This window comes from Mus musculus, chromosome 2 (genome assembly GCF_000001635.26).
Source record: "Mus musculus strain C57BL/6J chromosome 2, GRCm38.p6 C57BL/6J".
In the NCBI taxonomy this organism is placed as follows: Eukaryota; Metazoa; Chordata; class Mammalia; order Rodentia; family Muridae; genus Mus; species Mus musculus.
In genome coordinates this window covers 143976104-143991151 of record NC_000068.7, presented here as the reverse complement: position 1 = coordinate 143991151, position 15048 = coordinate 143976104, and the positions used below count along the sequence as shown (strand labels likewise).

The window sequence follows — 15048 nt, the reverse complement described above, 5'->3', positions numbered from 1 at the left end:
TTGGTCATGGGCATCAAGAATGGAATGCTTCATCCTCTCAGTTTGGTGTACATTGTCTGACAAAGAGTCTAGTGGCACTACCCCTTCTGTGACATTCCAAACCTAGAATCTGATGGGCTTCCCAAGACTTTGTGTTTCCTAGCCTGAGAATTGTAGGCTGTGATGGAGGAGGCATTGCTGCAGAGAAGGTGTTATCCTGCACCGGGTTCTTGATGACATCAGGATCGCAGCCCCAAGGCAAGGGGCTTTGATCCTAGGAGCTTTGTTTAGGGCTCTGGTCACAAAGCAGAGGGTGATGTGCCAGGGGCCTGCTGGGAAAGCAGTATTGTGTTGACTGGGATTTTTATTGTTGGTTTGTTTAACTAAAACCAGCCAGTTTTATATCGAAGAAAAATATAAAAAGTAAAGATTTCAGCCCAACATGAAAAATGAACAGTGCTCACTCAGCTACGTGTGGTGTCTGTGTGGCATACACAGCCGTGCTTAGCTTTGCTGTCTTTGTCATGTTGCCACTACTCTCTGATGTTTCACTTCCGGACAGCACTTGTGCTCATGAGTGCTTTAAATGGGGCGGGTTCAAGGGGGCACCTTGAACTTGGGCCATGGCCATGGGCTTTGGAGGCTACAGAACATTAAAAACTTGAGTCGTTCCCCTGTACTTCTCCATCCGCCTGTTTGTATCTCCAGTACTAAAAGAACTATTGATACCGTAGGTAAAAATTACCCATTTCTGAAGAGAGGGTAAGAAAGAGGAGCAAACATGGCTTTGCTCCTACTCTGAATTTAGTCTGAAGACAGTGAGAAACCTTGAGTTTGGTGATAGGGGATGGAAACTGTCCAGTCCCTCAGTTTCCCCAGAAGTAATCTACTTGTCTGTGTTGGCAGGTGGAAAGCAAGCCAGCCAAGATGGATATCTACGACACTCAGACCTTGGGGGTTGTGGTCTTTGGCGGGTTTATGGTTGTTTCTGCCATCGGCATCTTCCTGGTGTCAACCTTCTCCATGAAGGAGACGTCGTATGAAGAAGCCCTTGCCAACCAGCGCAAGGAGATGGCGAAAACTCACCACCAGAAAGGAGAGAAGAAAAAGAAGGAGAAAACCGTGGAGAAGAAAGGAAAGACCAAGAAAAAGGAAGAGAAACCTAATGGGAAGATACCTGAACATGACCTGGATCCCAACGTGACCATCATCCTCAAGGAACCAGTGCGTGTATCCGCTGTGGCTGTGGCTCCAACTTCAGTCCATTCTTCTGTGGGCCATACCCCTATAGCCACAGTACCAGCCATGCCTCAGGAAAAGCTGGCTTCCTCCCCTAAGGACAGAAAGAAGAAGGAGAAAAAAGTGGCAAAGGTGGAGCCAGCAGTCAGTTCTATTGTGAATTCCATCCAGGTTCTTGCTTCAAAGTCTGCCATCTTGGAAGCCACACCCAAGGAGGTGCCTATGGTGGCTGTGCCTCCAGTGGGCTCTAAGGCCAGTTCTCCTGCCACCAGCAGTCAGGGCAAGAAGGGACAGGGAGCCCAGAACCAGGCCAAGAAGGGGGAGGGAGCCCAGAACCAAGGCAAGAAGGGAGAGGGGGCCCAGAACCAAGCTAAGAAAGGAGAGGGGGCCCAGAACCAGGCCAAGAAGGGGGAGGGGGCCCAGAACCAAGGCAAGAAGGGGGAGGGAGCCCAGAACCAGGCCAAGAAGGGGGAAGGAGGCCAGAACCAGGCCAAGAAGGGGGAGGGGGCCCAGAACCAAGGCAAGAAGGGAGAGGGGGCCCAGAACCAAGGCAAGAAGGGGGAGGGAGCCCAGAACCAGGCTAAGAAGGGGGAGGGGGCTCAGAACCAAGCTAAGAAGGGTGAGGGGGCCCAGAACCAAGGCAAGAAGGGAGAGGGGGCCCAGAACCAGTCCAAGAAAGGAGAGGGGGCTCAGAACCAGGCCAAGAAGGGGGAAGGGGGCCAAAACCAGGCCAAGAAGGGAGAGGGGGCTCAGAACCAGGCCAAGAAGGGGGAGGGAGCCCAGAACCAAGCTAAGAAGGGGGAGGGGGTCCAGAACCAGGCCAAGAAGGGGGTAGAAGGGGCCCAAAATCAGGGCAAAAAGGGGGAAGCAAACCAAAACCAGGCTAAGAAGGGTGAGGGAGGCCAGAACCAAACCAAGAAGGGGGAAGGACCCCAGAACCAAGGCAAGAAGGGAGAAGCAGCTCAAAAACAGGACAAAAAAATAGAAGGAGCCCAGAATCAAGGCAAGAAGCCAGAGGGAACCTCAAACCAAGGCAAGAAGGGGGAGGGGGCCCAGAACCAAGGCAAGAAGGGAGAGGGGGCCCAGAACCAAGGCAAGAAGGGAGAGGGGGCCCAGAACCAAGGCAAGAAGGGAGAGGGGGCCCAGAACCAAGGCAAGAAGGGAGAGGGGGCCCAGAACCAAGGCAAGAAGGGAGAGGGGGCCCAAAACCAAGGCAAGAAGGGAGAGGGGGCCCAGAACCAAGGCAAGAAGGGAGAGGGGCCCCAGAACCAGGCCAAGAAAGGAGAGGGGGCCCAGAACCAGGGCAAGAAAGGAGAGGGGGCCCAGAACCAGGGCAAGAAAGGAGAGGGGGCCCAGAACCAGGGCAAAAAGGCAGAGGGGGTTCAAAGTCAGAGCAAGAAAGGGGAAGGGACCCAGAATCAGGGCAAAAAGGGGGATGGAAATCCCAACCAAGGCAAGAAGGGGGAGGGGGCTTCCAACCAGAACAGAAAGACAGATACAGTTGCTAATCAGGGCACAAAGCAAGAGGGTGTCTCAAACCAGGTGAAAAAGTCAGAAGGGTCCCCTAATCAAGGTAAAAAGGCAGAGGGAGCCCCAAACCAAGGCAAAAAGAAAGATGGATCCCCCAGCCAGGCCAAAAAAGTGGATGCAGCTGCCAATCAGGGTAAAAAGTCAGAGATGGCTCCTGCCCAGGGTCAAAAGGCAAGCATGGTCCAGAGCCAGGAGGCACCAAAGCAAGACGCACCTGCAAAGAAGAAGTCTGGTTCCAGGAAAAAAGGAGAGCCTGGTGAGTGCCCGTCTGCTCTGTGAGCTTGAGGGAAAGCCGCTGACTGTGACTGATGGACTTCCTTAGTGCTCTGCTGTTTGCCATTGTCTTTTCACCCCAGATAGGGTATTGATGATAGATAGATAGATAGATAGATAGATAGATAGATAGATAGATAGATAGATAGATAGATAGAGAAATAACTCCACCTAGTCTCTCTTGGACTATTGAGCTTTTGGGATTTTATACAGGAGCAGGGTGAGGGCTTACTCATAGGAGTATGCATAAGTCTAAGGCAGATGTACCACCACCAAGAAGCATACCCCAGTGATTGTATTGGGTATAGCCTTGAGGAGGGAGGGCCCTGTGAATCTTGGGCTTCCTGAGTTTGATGAGCTTCCATCCTCTGCAGGTGGGAATGCTTCATTTTGGAGGATGTTTGTAGGATGTAGTTACATAACATGGTGCCATCTGTGTCGGTCAACTGCTACTATAGTAAGGCTATATAACAAGCATTGGAGATTCTGTTGTCTTACAACAGCAGTTCTCTGTCTTTGCTTCCTGTCTCTATGATTGGCTAAGGTTGGTTGATTTAGATTTTGTCTACTGAGAAGCTCTGCCTCGTGCTGTGCCTTAAATGGGCTGGCTCTGGGCTCTGGGCATGTGTGAGTTCATTTGGGGACACAGGCTAAAGAGTCTGTGTCTCTCTAGGGCAGAGAGGGCTTCTCAGAGTTGTAGCAGAGGCATAAGTCACTTTGGTCAGTAACATTCAAGCTACATCTCATTCTTCAGGGCAAGTCATATGAATGATCCTGAGACAAGGTGCAGAACACTCACCATGTCTCCAGTGAGGGAATGCACAGGGAGGTGTGAGGAACAATCTAGGCAAGGTAGTCTTGGCAAATTTTCTTGAACGTCTGGCTATGTCTTGTCAGTCTGTTCTGTGTTCATACTTTACCTAAAATCAGCTTTATTCTTTTAGTGTTTTAAAGAAATATTGTTTTTTCCATATTGCCCCATCCCTTCTTCCTTAGTTATTTAACAAAGTACTATAGAACTTAATATAGACTATATTATATAGACAGAAAGTAGGTAGATAATACAGATCGCTGATTTGCTTTGGTGTTTTTAGTGGGTGGTAACTATACAGCTCCAGTTGGGGGTTAAAAAGTAACTGAGTTTGTGTGACTGCTGAAAAGCACTTGGGCATACTCTAACAGGATTCTGAGGTATCCTCCCAGGTCTCTCCCGAGGAAACGGAACTGTAGTACACAGATGCTTACTGGACCTGATCTTGGGGACCCTGCATTTGCTTCCCCAGGCACAGCATAGCCACCAGTGTCAGTGGTGAAGGATGTTAAGACTCCACAGAGACATAGGACAGTGTTGACTCTAAGTTTAGAAATGTAGGCTACTAAATTCTTGAAACAGTGTGATAACTAAAGAAGACAAAGGCATTAAATACGGGATGACATAACAAAAACAACTTTTAAAAATAGACTTTCTTCATATTTCAGGGGACTCCATGTCTCCCCCTCCCTGTGAATTCCAAAATCTGCAAATGTTGATGCCTCATAAATGACATCCTATTTGCATATAAGTAACTTCCAAAGTCCCTTATACTTCATTTTCCTTAAATTAAAAACAAGTGTTTGTTACTCACCCCTGTAGTGCTGGGGATCAAGCCCAGCCTCTTAGGTGGTTAGGGAAGTTTTGTCCCAATGGGCTACATTTGTAACCTGCCCCATCTACTTTAAATCACCTAATACAATGCAGAGTAGTTGTTATGTTGTATTGTTTAAGGAATGATTTAAAAGAATAGATCTGCATATGCTCGGTAGAGACACAATTGTTTTTGGTGGTGTTTTTGTTTTTGTTTTTGTTTTTTTAATGTTTTTGATCCCAGGTTGGTTGGATCTGGATGGGGCCCTGTGGAGGCAAAGTGCTGGCTGTCCCACAGCTCGAGTCCAGTTGTTCTTTGACTTTTTTTTTTATGCAGTGTGCTGATATTTTATTCTTCAAAAGTTGGAAGCAACCCTGAAGAAGGCATTGGCTCTTGTGGCTGTGGCAGCGCCCCTGACGTTGGAAACACCTGTATGAAGGCCTTCGATATCATTCTCCTTGGTGCAAGGCCACATGGGACACAAATCCTAATGAGATGTTGCAGTAGATAATTTCTCATTAAAATTCTTATTTAATGGCCTTTTGAAATTACTGTAGGGGCATAAAATTGGGTCTTGATATATTTTATTAAATGCTGTATCCCTTATTCCCAAAAGAATAAAGCAATAATGATAATGTCCAAATGCTGAAACAATCCAGGAAGAGTCGTGCAGGGCACGGGGTTGGGATTTCTTTCCTTGTGTTTGGCAAACTGGATGGATCATTACATCAGGCTTCTGCAATGGATTGATTCCCATTAGTAACTGTTGAAATGTAGCGTCCACTGATGGAGCTAAGGTGCCTCATTGAAGCCTAGCATTGTCTGTGAGGTAGTATGGTCTTAGAGACAGGTTAGAGCTCCAGCCACGGAGAAGGGACCATGGTTTTCAAGCAGTATAAGTTCAGGACAGGTGATGGAAAGCATTCGTAAACATGTGTGAGTCCTGAGATCCAGGTCCTGCCCAACTGACAAGTAAGTCTATGGAGCATATATGTCTAAGCCGCCTATTCTTTTTTCTTTTTCAGATAGGATCTGTCACTGTAGCACAGGCTAGCCCCAAATAATGGCCTTCCTGCCTCAGCCTATATGAGCATGAACCTTCATGCCTGGTATTTACCACCTCTTTTTCCTATAGAACCAGGAGAGTATATTGGTGAGGCTCCACGGTGAGCCATAGAAAACTTAGGTCCTTGAGGTTGTATGAAGGTCTGTGAGAGCACTTATTTTTGCTGTTCATAACCCTGTTCCCGCTTAGTACCCTTAGGTAAGTGAGTCCCCATCTCACCTCTACGATGTCAAGACTCCCCTCAGCTTCCTGTTACATTCAGGATATAGGGGACTTGCTCCTGCTTGCTGTGATGTGAACAGGGTGAGCATGCTATGTGTGGAGGTTGTCCACTCCACTCCATGGGCTGTTTCTATGGAAGATGATGGAGATAAAGAATCATGTCTTCTCATTATGTCTTTTAGTGCAGTGGCCAGACCCTGTGTGGCATTGTCAGACCAAAGCAGGCAAGAACATGGTCGTGAGTTACTGTTTTTTATAGTTGCACCATATACTTGGCTCTGCTGTGTGCTAGGGTTATCTGAAAATGACCCAGTCAGTATGGCCCTGATGGTTGTGGGTTAGGAGAACTTGGTGTGAGCATTTATATAGAGTGCTTTATCTGGTCCCTAGGGGCCTGGCTGCCCTTAGCTAAGACCACCCACTTGGGTTTGCCTAATGGATTCTGTCACAGTCTGCTTATCCTCCAGCAAAATATATTTCCCATCCTTTCGAGTTCATGGGCTCTAAAGATATTTCTTATTCTTGTGGCCATGATTCTCTTGATTGATGATAGCATGGGAGGGTGACCCACCCCCAGCCATGGCTCAGCAGTATGATGGGGAGAGTAAAGCAGGATATATATGTGTGTGTGTGTATGTGTATATGTATATATGTATATACATATATATAGCACCTCAGTGTCTCACTGCCCTTGTAGATGGTGGTTAGCACAGGGTGGAGGCCCCACGGTGGGTTCAGTAAACACATGCCCTTTTCCTCCATTGTACTGGTGATTGTAAGTACAGCATGTGAATATTCGAAGATAATTATCTATCCACCCATCTAAACATTCAGACCTGCTTCTCATTCATGCCTGCCCCCCTGGCAATACTCTCACAGCTGCTGAACAGAGAAAACTCCTGGGAAACTTGGGGGCAAAGAAGGGCACTAACCGAAGACAGTAGAGAATTCTGAGTTTTGCTCTCCTATGTAAATACCTGGGGGTGGAGGTGAGGGAGATCTAATAGAAAGCCAGGCGTCAGGGAGGTACTTTGGATTACTAGATTACAACTCCAGTGGAAACTTGGACTCATTTTGTCTAGCATTCTCTTGAACTTCCTATGTGCATGATCTATAGTAACTGAAAGCTTGGGGCATGAAGTCTGACAGTATAGTACATTCCAGAGGCTCATGGAGTCATCCTAGTCTGGTACATGGAAGGAGTGTACTAGAATTCACCTGGTAATATCAAACATTGCAGCTCTGAATGTTGCCAGGTGAGCAGGCATGGATGAGAAGCAGACCTAAACGTTTTCACAAAACTGAACCTTGTATTCCAACTCTGTTGGCTAGGCTGTGGTTGGTCCCACATGGCTTGCCTTTAGACACCCTGCCATTTGGCCACAAATAATAGGTGTGTGTCTGTCCAGAGCTGCCTGTACTCTGTGGACCACATGTGCTCAAAGGAATTGTGGCAGAGCTGCAGATGGGTACTAGGCATCTGGGAGTGTAGGCCTGGGTAGATGAAGTAGCCTGTGGCAGTGCTGGGAGGATCCAGGAAATGCTTGAGAGGTGGCTTCCGTTATGGTACAGAGCAGGCTGGGGAAGGGAGCTCCACCTTGAGGTTTTAACAACTAGCTGTAGACAAATTAGGGTTGAGAGGTGTGCTTTCCACTAAGAGCCACTGGTCGCCCTGGCCATTTAAATTCATCTAAACCAGTCCAAAGTAAGTCCAGAGCTCTTTGATCATCCTTAGTGCCCCTTAAAGCTCTGTCAGTAGTTACATGTTTCTAGTGGCTGCCCTTTAGAACAGTGTAGAGATAAAACATCACCATCAGAAAGTCTCTTGGACACACCTGCCCTAAACAGCCATTTGGAGGGAGGTGGCCTCTTGGGTCACCTTGCAGGTATTCCTATGAAGAAGATCTGGCTTCTAGCCATATGTTGGTATCATACAGTTACTCCCCTTCTTGGTTCTAGTTGTCACTGTCCCTCAAATAGCAAGGCACTAATGACATCACAGTGCAGAAGCAGCCCAGGATACAACTGGGGTCACGTCACCAGGCTCACTCTGTCCCTGGCTGGTGCAAGGCTTTGATGACAGGTACCACAGAGGAGATGTGGGAGGTATGGAGGCAGGCCTGGGCACGTTTCTGTAGGCCAGCTGGAGCTCTTTCAGAGGCTGATTGGGGCCATGCCATGGGTTTTACTGCTTGTCTGTGGCAGTGTGTGACAATGAACACATGATTCCTGCTCTTAAAAAAATGTATTATTACATAAACGTCTGTTTCCAGCAAACAATTTTTAAATAGTAGAGAAGTATGGGCAGGGTGGAACTCTAAAGTCTTTCTTGCTATTCTGTCCCTGTCACCAATCACTTCTGGGGGACCCTGGAGACACTGCTCTCACATGCAAGCTGTGGTAATACCCAGTTAGAAACTGCTTTTTGCTTTACAGTGTATTGGTGACATCTTTCCACATTGTGCTTGCAAAGCTGCCACAGTTGGCTGTATAACATTCTGTAGTGTGAATGTATTGTGATTTATTTAAATGACACTTAAGTAGTGTGCAGGCTTTTTTGGGTGTTAAAATTGATGTTGCAGTAATGTACATATATTGCTGTATGTCTCTTTAAAGTAAATTCTTAGGGCTGTAATTGCAAGTCAAAAGGTAGGTATATTTTTCATTTAGGAAGACTGCTCCCTTGATCTCCAAAAACAGTTGGTGATTTACAGAGGCCTGCTTGATTGTTTCAGAGCCAACCCCTGCTCATGTGGTTCTACCATTGAGCTGAGAAGGGTTTGTATTGCAAAGGAGTGTTACAAGCTCTCGTGTGGAAGGAGGAGGAAACACTGGCCTGTGAAGTAGAAAGCAGGGGTTCTTTACTGAGTGCTTAGGGACTGGGAATGAGTAGAATCCTTGAAGTGAACACTCCTCTGAACTAAAGTGTTTGGAGTACCACTGCTGCCTCAGTAGCTGTGCCCAGGATCCTTGAGGAAGCTCAGGGAGCGTGTGCATGTGTGGTGGTGGTTTTTAAAATCCGTCTTTATCCCTGGCTGCTCCGATTCCTTGGAATGGCCTCTTGGTGACGTGCTGTCAGGACATCTGCACTAGAAGTGGCTTTGGTTAGATCCTATGTGGGTCTGGATATGGGAATACACTATGTAGTTCCCTGGCCCGCAGGTAGCATGAGGTCTACAATGAGGCAGCTGTTAATCGGAGTGAGGCCTGTTTCTTGCTCAGAGGAAGAGGAGTTGAGACCCAGGTCTGATGAGGACTCTACCACAGAGCCCGTAACCTCTTTATTTAGTGAGACAGGGGCTCTGGTACTTTTATCATACTCTGTGGATAGCTTTTTGAAGAAAACCCTCTCCTTCCCCAGCTGGTAGGCTGGTATCATTCTGGGGCCAGGTGACCATGATGTCATGGCCAAGAGATTCCCACCACCCTCCAAAATGTAGAAAACAGAAAGAAGTAGGTTTTTTGTGAGTCTCTCATGGTCTATATGGGAGAACAGACCCACTGGGAGATAGGATTGTGGGTACTTTTTTTGTATCTTTCATTTACCCTTTTACATTTCTCTAGTTTTTCTATTTGTATTAGTATTAAAAAAAAAAACTGGAAAAGAAACAGAACTCCACTATGGAGCTCCAGTCTGTGTTCCTGGAGCCTGTCTGGCGGCGGAAACCTTGTTAGTCCTTTCGGGGAGTTAGAAGTTCTCAGGCCTCCCACAAGATGCCAGTGCCCACCCAGGCCCTGGCACCTGTTACCTGGTAAGTGCTTGTAAGCTGAGGTAAGATGAATGTCAAAGATGCTTCTGTGCCCTGAAGCTAGGGGTGACCTGTGGATGGATGCTGGTGGAGGTATCTGAGCTCCTGTGTGTGGCATTGCAGGACACCATTCTACTTACAGAGCGGGCAGATGTGTAGTAGGAAATGCAGTGTAAAAAGAGCTGTAACTTGACAGGGGCATGAGACAGAAGAGATAAAGAAGGGTTATCAGAGCTTCCAGGAAAACCTATTCAGGGTGTACAGAGCAGATCAGAGCTCTTTCTTTAAAACCATTGGCTGGGCTGCAGTTGCTCCCTTCCTCTTTCACCTTTCGCCTGTTCACCCGTCCTGGCAGCCATGCTGTGTAGCCAGGCTCTCTGTCCAGGTGCTTGGTGTTGCATTTCTTGCATTTATGCTGCTCACAGCCCAGTTCTACCTGCTTTACACAGCCAGAGCTTAGACTTGGCAGAAGTCATGTGGCCAGCAGATGGCAGTACAGGGCCGCCACGGCAGTCCTCCTCAGACCCCTTCCCATCCTCCAGACAGTTAACTCTTCACCCTTTTTTTCAGGCTGAAGCCACCAGGTGTGTACTCAAAACAAGCCTTGGTAACCTTTGTTCTTTGACGCTAACTGTGTGTCAGGGTTTGAATCTCTGAACAAAACCCTAGGTGCTTTGAGCACCTTTGTGTAAGAGTTCTTCAAAACCCAAGCCCCCATTTTCTTGCCCTCTTCCCACTTCTTCTCTGTCCCTCTGTCCCTTTCTACCTCCAAACAGAATGTAAATAGATCCCCCAGGGAAGCAAGTTCACTGTGAGCTGCTAGCTGGCATTCTTCTGGAAATCTCCATTTAGTGACTGCTGGCTGTGGCAGTGCTGGGTCTTCAGTTACTGTCCAGGCTTCTGTGGTCAAGCCCATGATAAAGCCATGGTCTTTCTCTGTGGGCTCTAACGAAAATCTTGACTGCTGCTGAAACTGTCTCGTTGGTCTTCAGCCCCTCTGCCTGAAAGCCCAAGCAGGGAGCTTGCTTTCCATAGTTGTCTTAATAACTGTTGTGATGTGTGCATTTTTTTCAGGTATAAAATTGTTTCTGTTGAAGTTTGGAGAAAAGAAAAATAAGTATAAAGAGGAAAATAGTCATTTAGTCTGTAGGGTACCATTTAATACACATATATTCCCAGTTTGGTTATAGAGTATTCTTTCCTCCATCCAAGGGGAAAGCCGTAATAAACTCTCCACAGCTTCTGTGCTTGCTGCCAGGGCACTGGAAACCCCACATGTGTCTGTGACCATTTAGGGCTCAGATGTAGCTGTTCGTCATTGGCTTGCATGCTCTGGGAAGGGCCACCTGATCTGGGAGTGAAGGCTCTACTTACCATGCTGCCCAGAGCCTGTCTTGGCTGTGGATGGAAGAGGGCAGGGTGTGTTCTAGTTCCTTTGAGAGCCTTGTACTTTCCTATAGATTTCTTGGTCACAGTTTATAAATGTCTGGTTGGGGAGAGGCTGTGGTGATGTTAGACAGTCCTTACCTTTGTTATTCCCAGGATCTTTGGTTGTAAATGTAGATGATCACATGGAACTGGGCTCCCAAGAGGCTTAGAGGCCTGGGTCCTGACTGTTCTAGAGCACAGCTCAGTTTGGCTGAGGTGGTTAAGGACAGGTCATGGAATCTGCTTAAGGTTGGGCTATGACTTCTTTCCTGTGGAGATGCTGTGCTTGGAACTCAGCACTGTCCCTGTCATTCGCTGTGAAGGTCCAGAGGAATGGTATTTGCGTTTGAGGGAAAGACCTTCAGAATGGGTTTTGGACAGTCCCTAAGACCATGAATGTCCTTGCCGTGAGTCCTCGTCAGTCCCCACCTGTGCTTCTGTCAGGACCCACTGTGAGGTGTCTTTGGTTATCATCTGGGATTCTCACACTTAGTCGCCTGGAGACTCGTAGGGTGGAGCACTGGCTCAGGCCCTTTCCTGAACTGTCTTCTTCAAGCCTTGTCCCTCCTGGCATCCCAAGCAAGATTCCCTTTAGTCACTGCACACTGTGGGGTAAAGCTGGCTCTCTGGGGCCTGTGAAATCTTGTACCTATTCCATTCTTACCTCCCTCTGCTCCTCTGGGAATCCAAAGTTCTGGATCCTGCAGACATTAGTGCCTTTCTAGGCTGCTCTCCTTCCTTCAGACCTCTTGCTGCCTCTTTACCCAGTACTGCCTGGTGAAGCACCTGTGCATCAGCCTCTGCTTCCATTGTATCTGCATTCTCTAGGCCCCAGCATGCTGCTTTGTTGCTTGACCGCTCTGTGCCTGCTGTGTTGCATATGTGGTCCTCTTTTCTACTTACCTCTCCAAGCCTAGCATTCTGCAGACTTCTCAGTGCATACACTGTTTAGAAGCAAGAAAATAAGCTGGGTCTGTCCTAGGCAGAGCTGTTTGGGAATCTATAGTAATACTCTCACCTCCATTTAGCCTCTAGCTGTCTGTAGGTACTCACAGGGCAAGTCCTGGAGTGAGCTGATGCGCTCCCTGCTGGTGGAGAAAGTAGGGCCTGGGCCTGGCAGGCATGTTCTGTAGCTGGACAGTGGAGGGGTAGCTGCTGCTGGAGCAGCGAGGTGCCAAGTCTCAGGTGCCCTTACGTTAACATCTTCTTATTGCTGCTGAGGCTGTTCATTGGGGAGTTGTTGGTTATGCAGCCAAAGAGCAATTTTCCTAAAGGAGCCCACAGTTGACAGAGAAGAGAGTTCTAAGTGCCTCTTTACAAGTTTCATTTCCTAGGTGGTACGGCATTTCTGTAGCAGACTGGTTGCATCATAGTTTTGAAGTCTGGACACTAAGCACACTACATTCACGCTTCTTGTTGGTGGAGGCACATCCTCTTCCTCAAGCTCTTGTGCCCCATGAGTAAGGACAGTCTGCCCTCTGAGCCCCTAAGTCAGCCTTGGCCTCAGAGAGGCCATTCTTAGATCCTCACCCTTGCCCTCCACTGTTGAGCTGGGACGGGTCGGGTTTGACTGTCCAACGAGTGGGTGTTAATGCTTGGGCCTCCAAAGTTGGCCCTGGAGAGTTAGTTTACAGTGCTTTCCCCTGTGTCTCATTCCAAGCACAAATTAAGTTAATCTTTGCAGCCAGACCGTGAGGGAGGAACCGTTGTTACTGACTTTACAGACAAGGAAACTGTGTCAGGTGGTGGTAAAGCCAGTTGTCCAAGGACATAGTCGAAAGGAGGGGCTAAGTTGGAAATTGGCGGTTTTTAGCTTAGGCTATTTGATAGTGTAGATGCTGTACTGAAAACCAAGGCCAGAGGTGACCCATAGACTGGCCTTGGCCAAGAGATATATTTGTTTAGCCTCTGTCTGCCTGTCTGTCTCTACCTACCAACCTACCTACCTACCTACTATGGAGTTAGCTGCTAGCACTATGGGTCCAGTCTCTTAGATAGTCTGCAGCTGTAAAGTTTCTGGACTGATTTCACTTGTTAGCTGTTACCTGGAAGTGGTGTACTGTGTCTCAGGTCCCTCAGGCCCCCAGAGGCCTATCCTGAGTCTTTATAGTGTGCCATATTCCTGAATGGCCTAGTCCAAGGGGGAGTATGTGGTTGTGTCCCCCACATCTGATTGGTGCCATCTTGTAGCTGTTCTTTGCTGTCCATCTGCCTCATTCTTCTCTAGACCAGACCTGTCAACCAGTGTGAGCCAGACCCAGGCTGCTAGGTCAGCCATGCAGGGAGCTAACCACTTCTAGAATTCCCCTTGCTCTTTTTAAAGCCCATGGTTAATGGATTAAATATGGAATATTTGGTAGGTTTGTTTTAATACCTTAAGATTTTACAATACCAAGAATTACTAGAATCTTGAGGCATTTGCTAGAGATGTGAGTGGGGTGTAGGGCAAGCTGTTTGGATAGGACTCAGCCAGGGGCTCAGTTTTCCTTCTGTCAGCTTTACTGCCTCTGATCCAGAGACAATACTCTATTTATTTATTTATTTATTTATTTATTTACCTACCTACCTACCTATCTACCTACCTACCTACCCAAGAGAGTCAATAAAAAATGTTTTGTGACATTCTAGGAGAGTATCTGGAGAAGGTAATAGAAGTTCTGTGGGTGGGAAAGCAGGATAGACAGAGAAGGCTCGATTTTACATTGCTTTGGATTGTTTCATTTGTCTGCTTGTTTATTTATTTACTTATTTTAAGATTTATTTATTTATTTATGCTGTTTAGCCTCTGAACATAGTCGAGAGCTTCTAGACAGTGCTGGAAGCATCTTGAAGCATCCCATAGCTAGTGTTAGTACTCGAGATGATATTCGGTAGCAAGGCTTCCTTCAGCAGTGGTAGCCAGATGGTTTTTTTTTCCCCATGGGAGGAGTTGGGCCTTAAGGGATAGGGCCAAAAGGGAAGTGTCTTTATTTTGGCTCCCCACTCCCATTCTTCTTTGAGACAGGATCTCATGTACCCCAGGCAGGCCTTAACTCATTCTCTACCTCCCAAGTGCTGGAAATACAGGCACACACCAACATACCTTACTAGAAAAGTGCTCTCTGGTGGAGAATTCAAGAGAGGTTAGAGTTTTCAATCACTTGGGGAATTCTTGAGGATAAGAACTTCTAAGATTTTTGGCAAGGAGCATTTTAGGAGTCTATGGGGGTGGAACGGCACAGAACAGCCAGTCTGAGGAATATAGTATGCACCACATCTGTAACTTAGTAGTCCCATTCGCCACATTAGAATAGGCCACGAAGAAATAGTTGGGATGAATTTTAACAGCGTACTTTACCCAGTTTATCCAAATTGTGTGTTCTTGATGCTCAACCAGTATATCAGATTGCTATTTTATGTTCTTGTCTACACTGAGGTTTTGAAACTCCATGTAAACTTTTTGCTTAAAGCACATCACAAGTTGCAGGAGTCTCAGGGGTTGTAATCACAAGTTCTCAGGGGTGCTAGGACCATTCTGAATCAAGAAAGAAAGTAGCCTTCAGTTCCACACAAGCTTGAGAGGCCACCCTGCCTCGCCTGTTTCTTTTAAACTCTGGGCAGTGAATATCTATTTAAGGTTGGGCAGGGGTTGGGGGGTGGGAAAACAGCAAAAAATGTCTCAGTAGGGGTTTTTTTCCTGAGAGTGAGCTCATGGGCCATTTTATTCTAGCTCTACAGCACTCAGGATTGTATCTAGTATGTATATAAGCTATCATTAGTTGCATGTGCATACATATTTCAAGGAAATTAAGAAATGGGGTCCCCACACACATACTCTCATCCCATTTTCTTGGCAGTACAAGCTTTTGGGCCTTTTAATGCTAGTGTGGTTATTTTTAAATCTACTGCACTTTCCTAAGGTAAAAAGTTATAAAATAAGGTGCTCATAGCAACCAGC

At 47.1% G+C, this 15048-nt stretch overlaps 1 protein-coding gene across 6 annotated transcripts in view; it reads left to right on the top strand.

The window, feature by feature from the left end:
* Positions 1–15048, top strand: part of Rrbp1 (ribosome binding protein 1) — a 63902-nt gene that overhangs the window by 20145 nt on the left and 28709 nt on the right. For 2 of the 6 annotated variants that reach the window (XM_006500440.2, NM_024281.2), the window contains exon 2: positions 886–3004. The exons of 1 other annotated variant lie outside the window; for it this stretch is intronic. In XM_006500440.2, coding sequence (XP_006500503.1) covers positions 907–3004 — 2098 coding nt within the window. In that variant the 5' untranslated portion in view covers positions 886–906. Of the gene's footprint in view, positions 1–885; positions 3005–4982; positions 6173–7992; positions 8018–15048 lie in introns of those variants that run through there. 3 more of the 6 variants (NM_133626.2, XM_006500443.1, XM_006500444.4) reach the window with 3 other exon arrangements.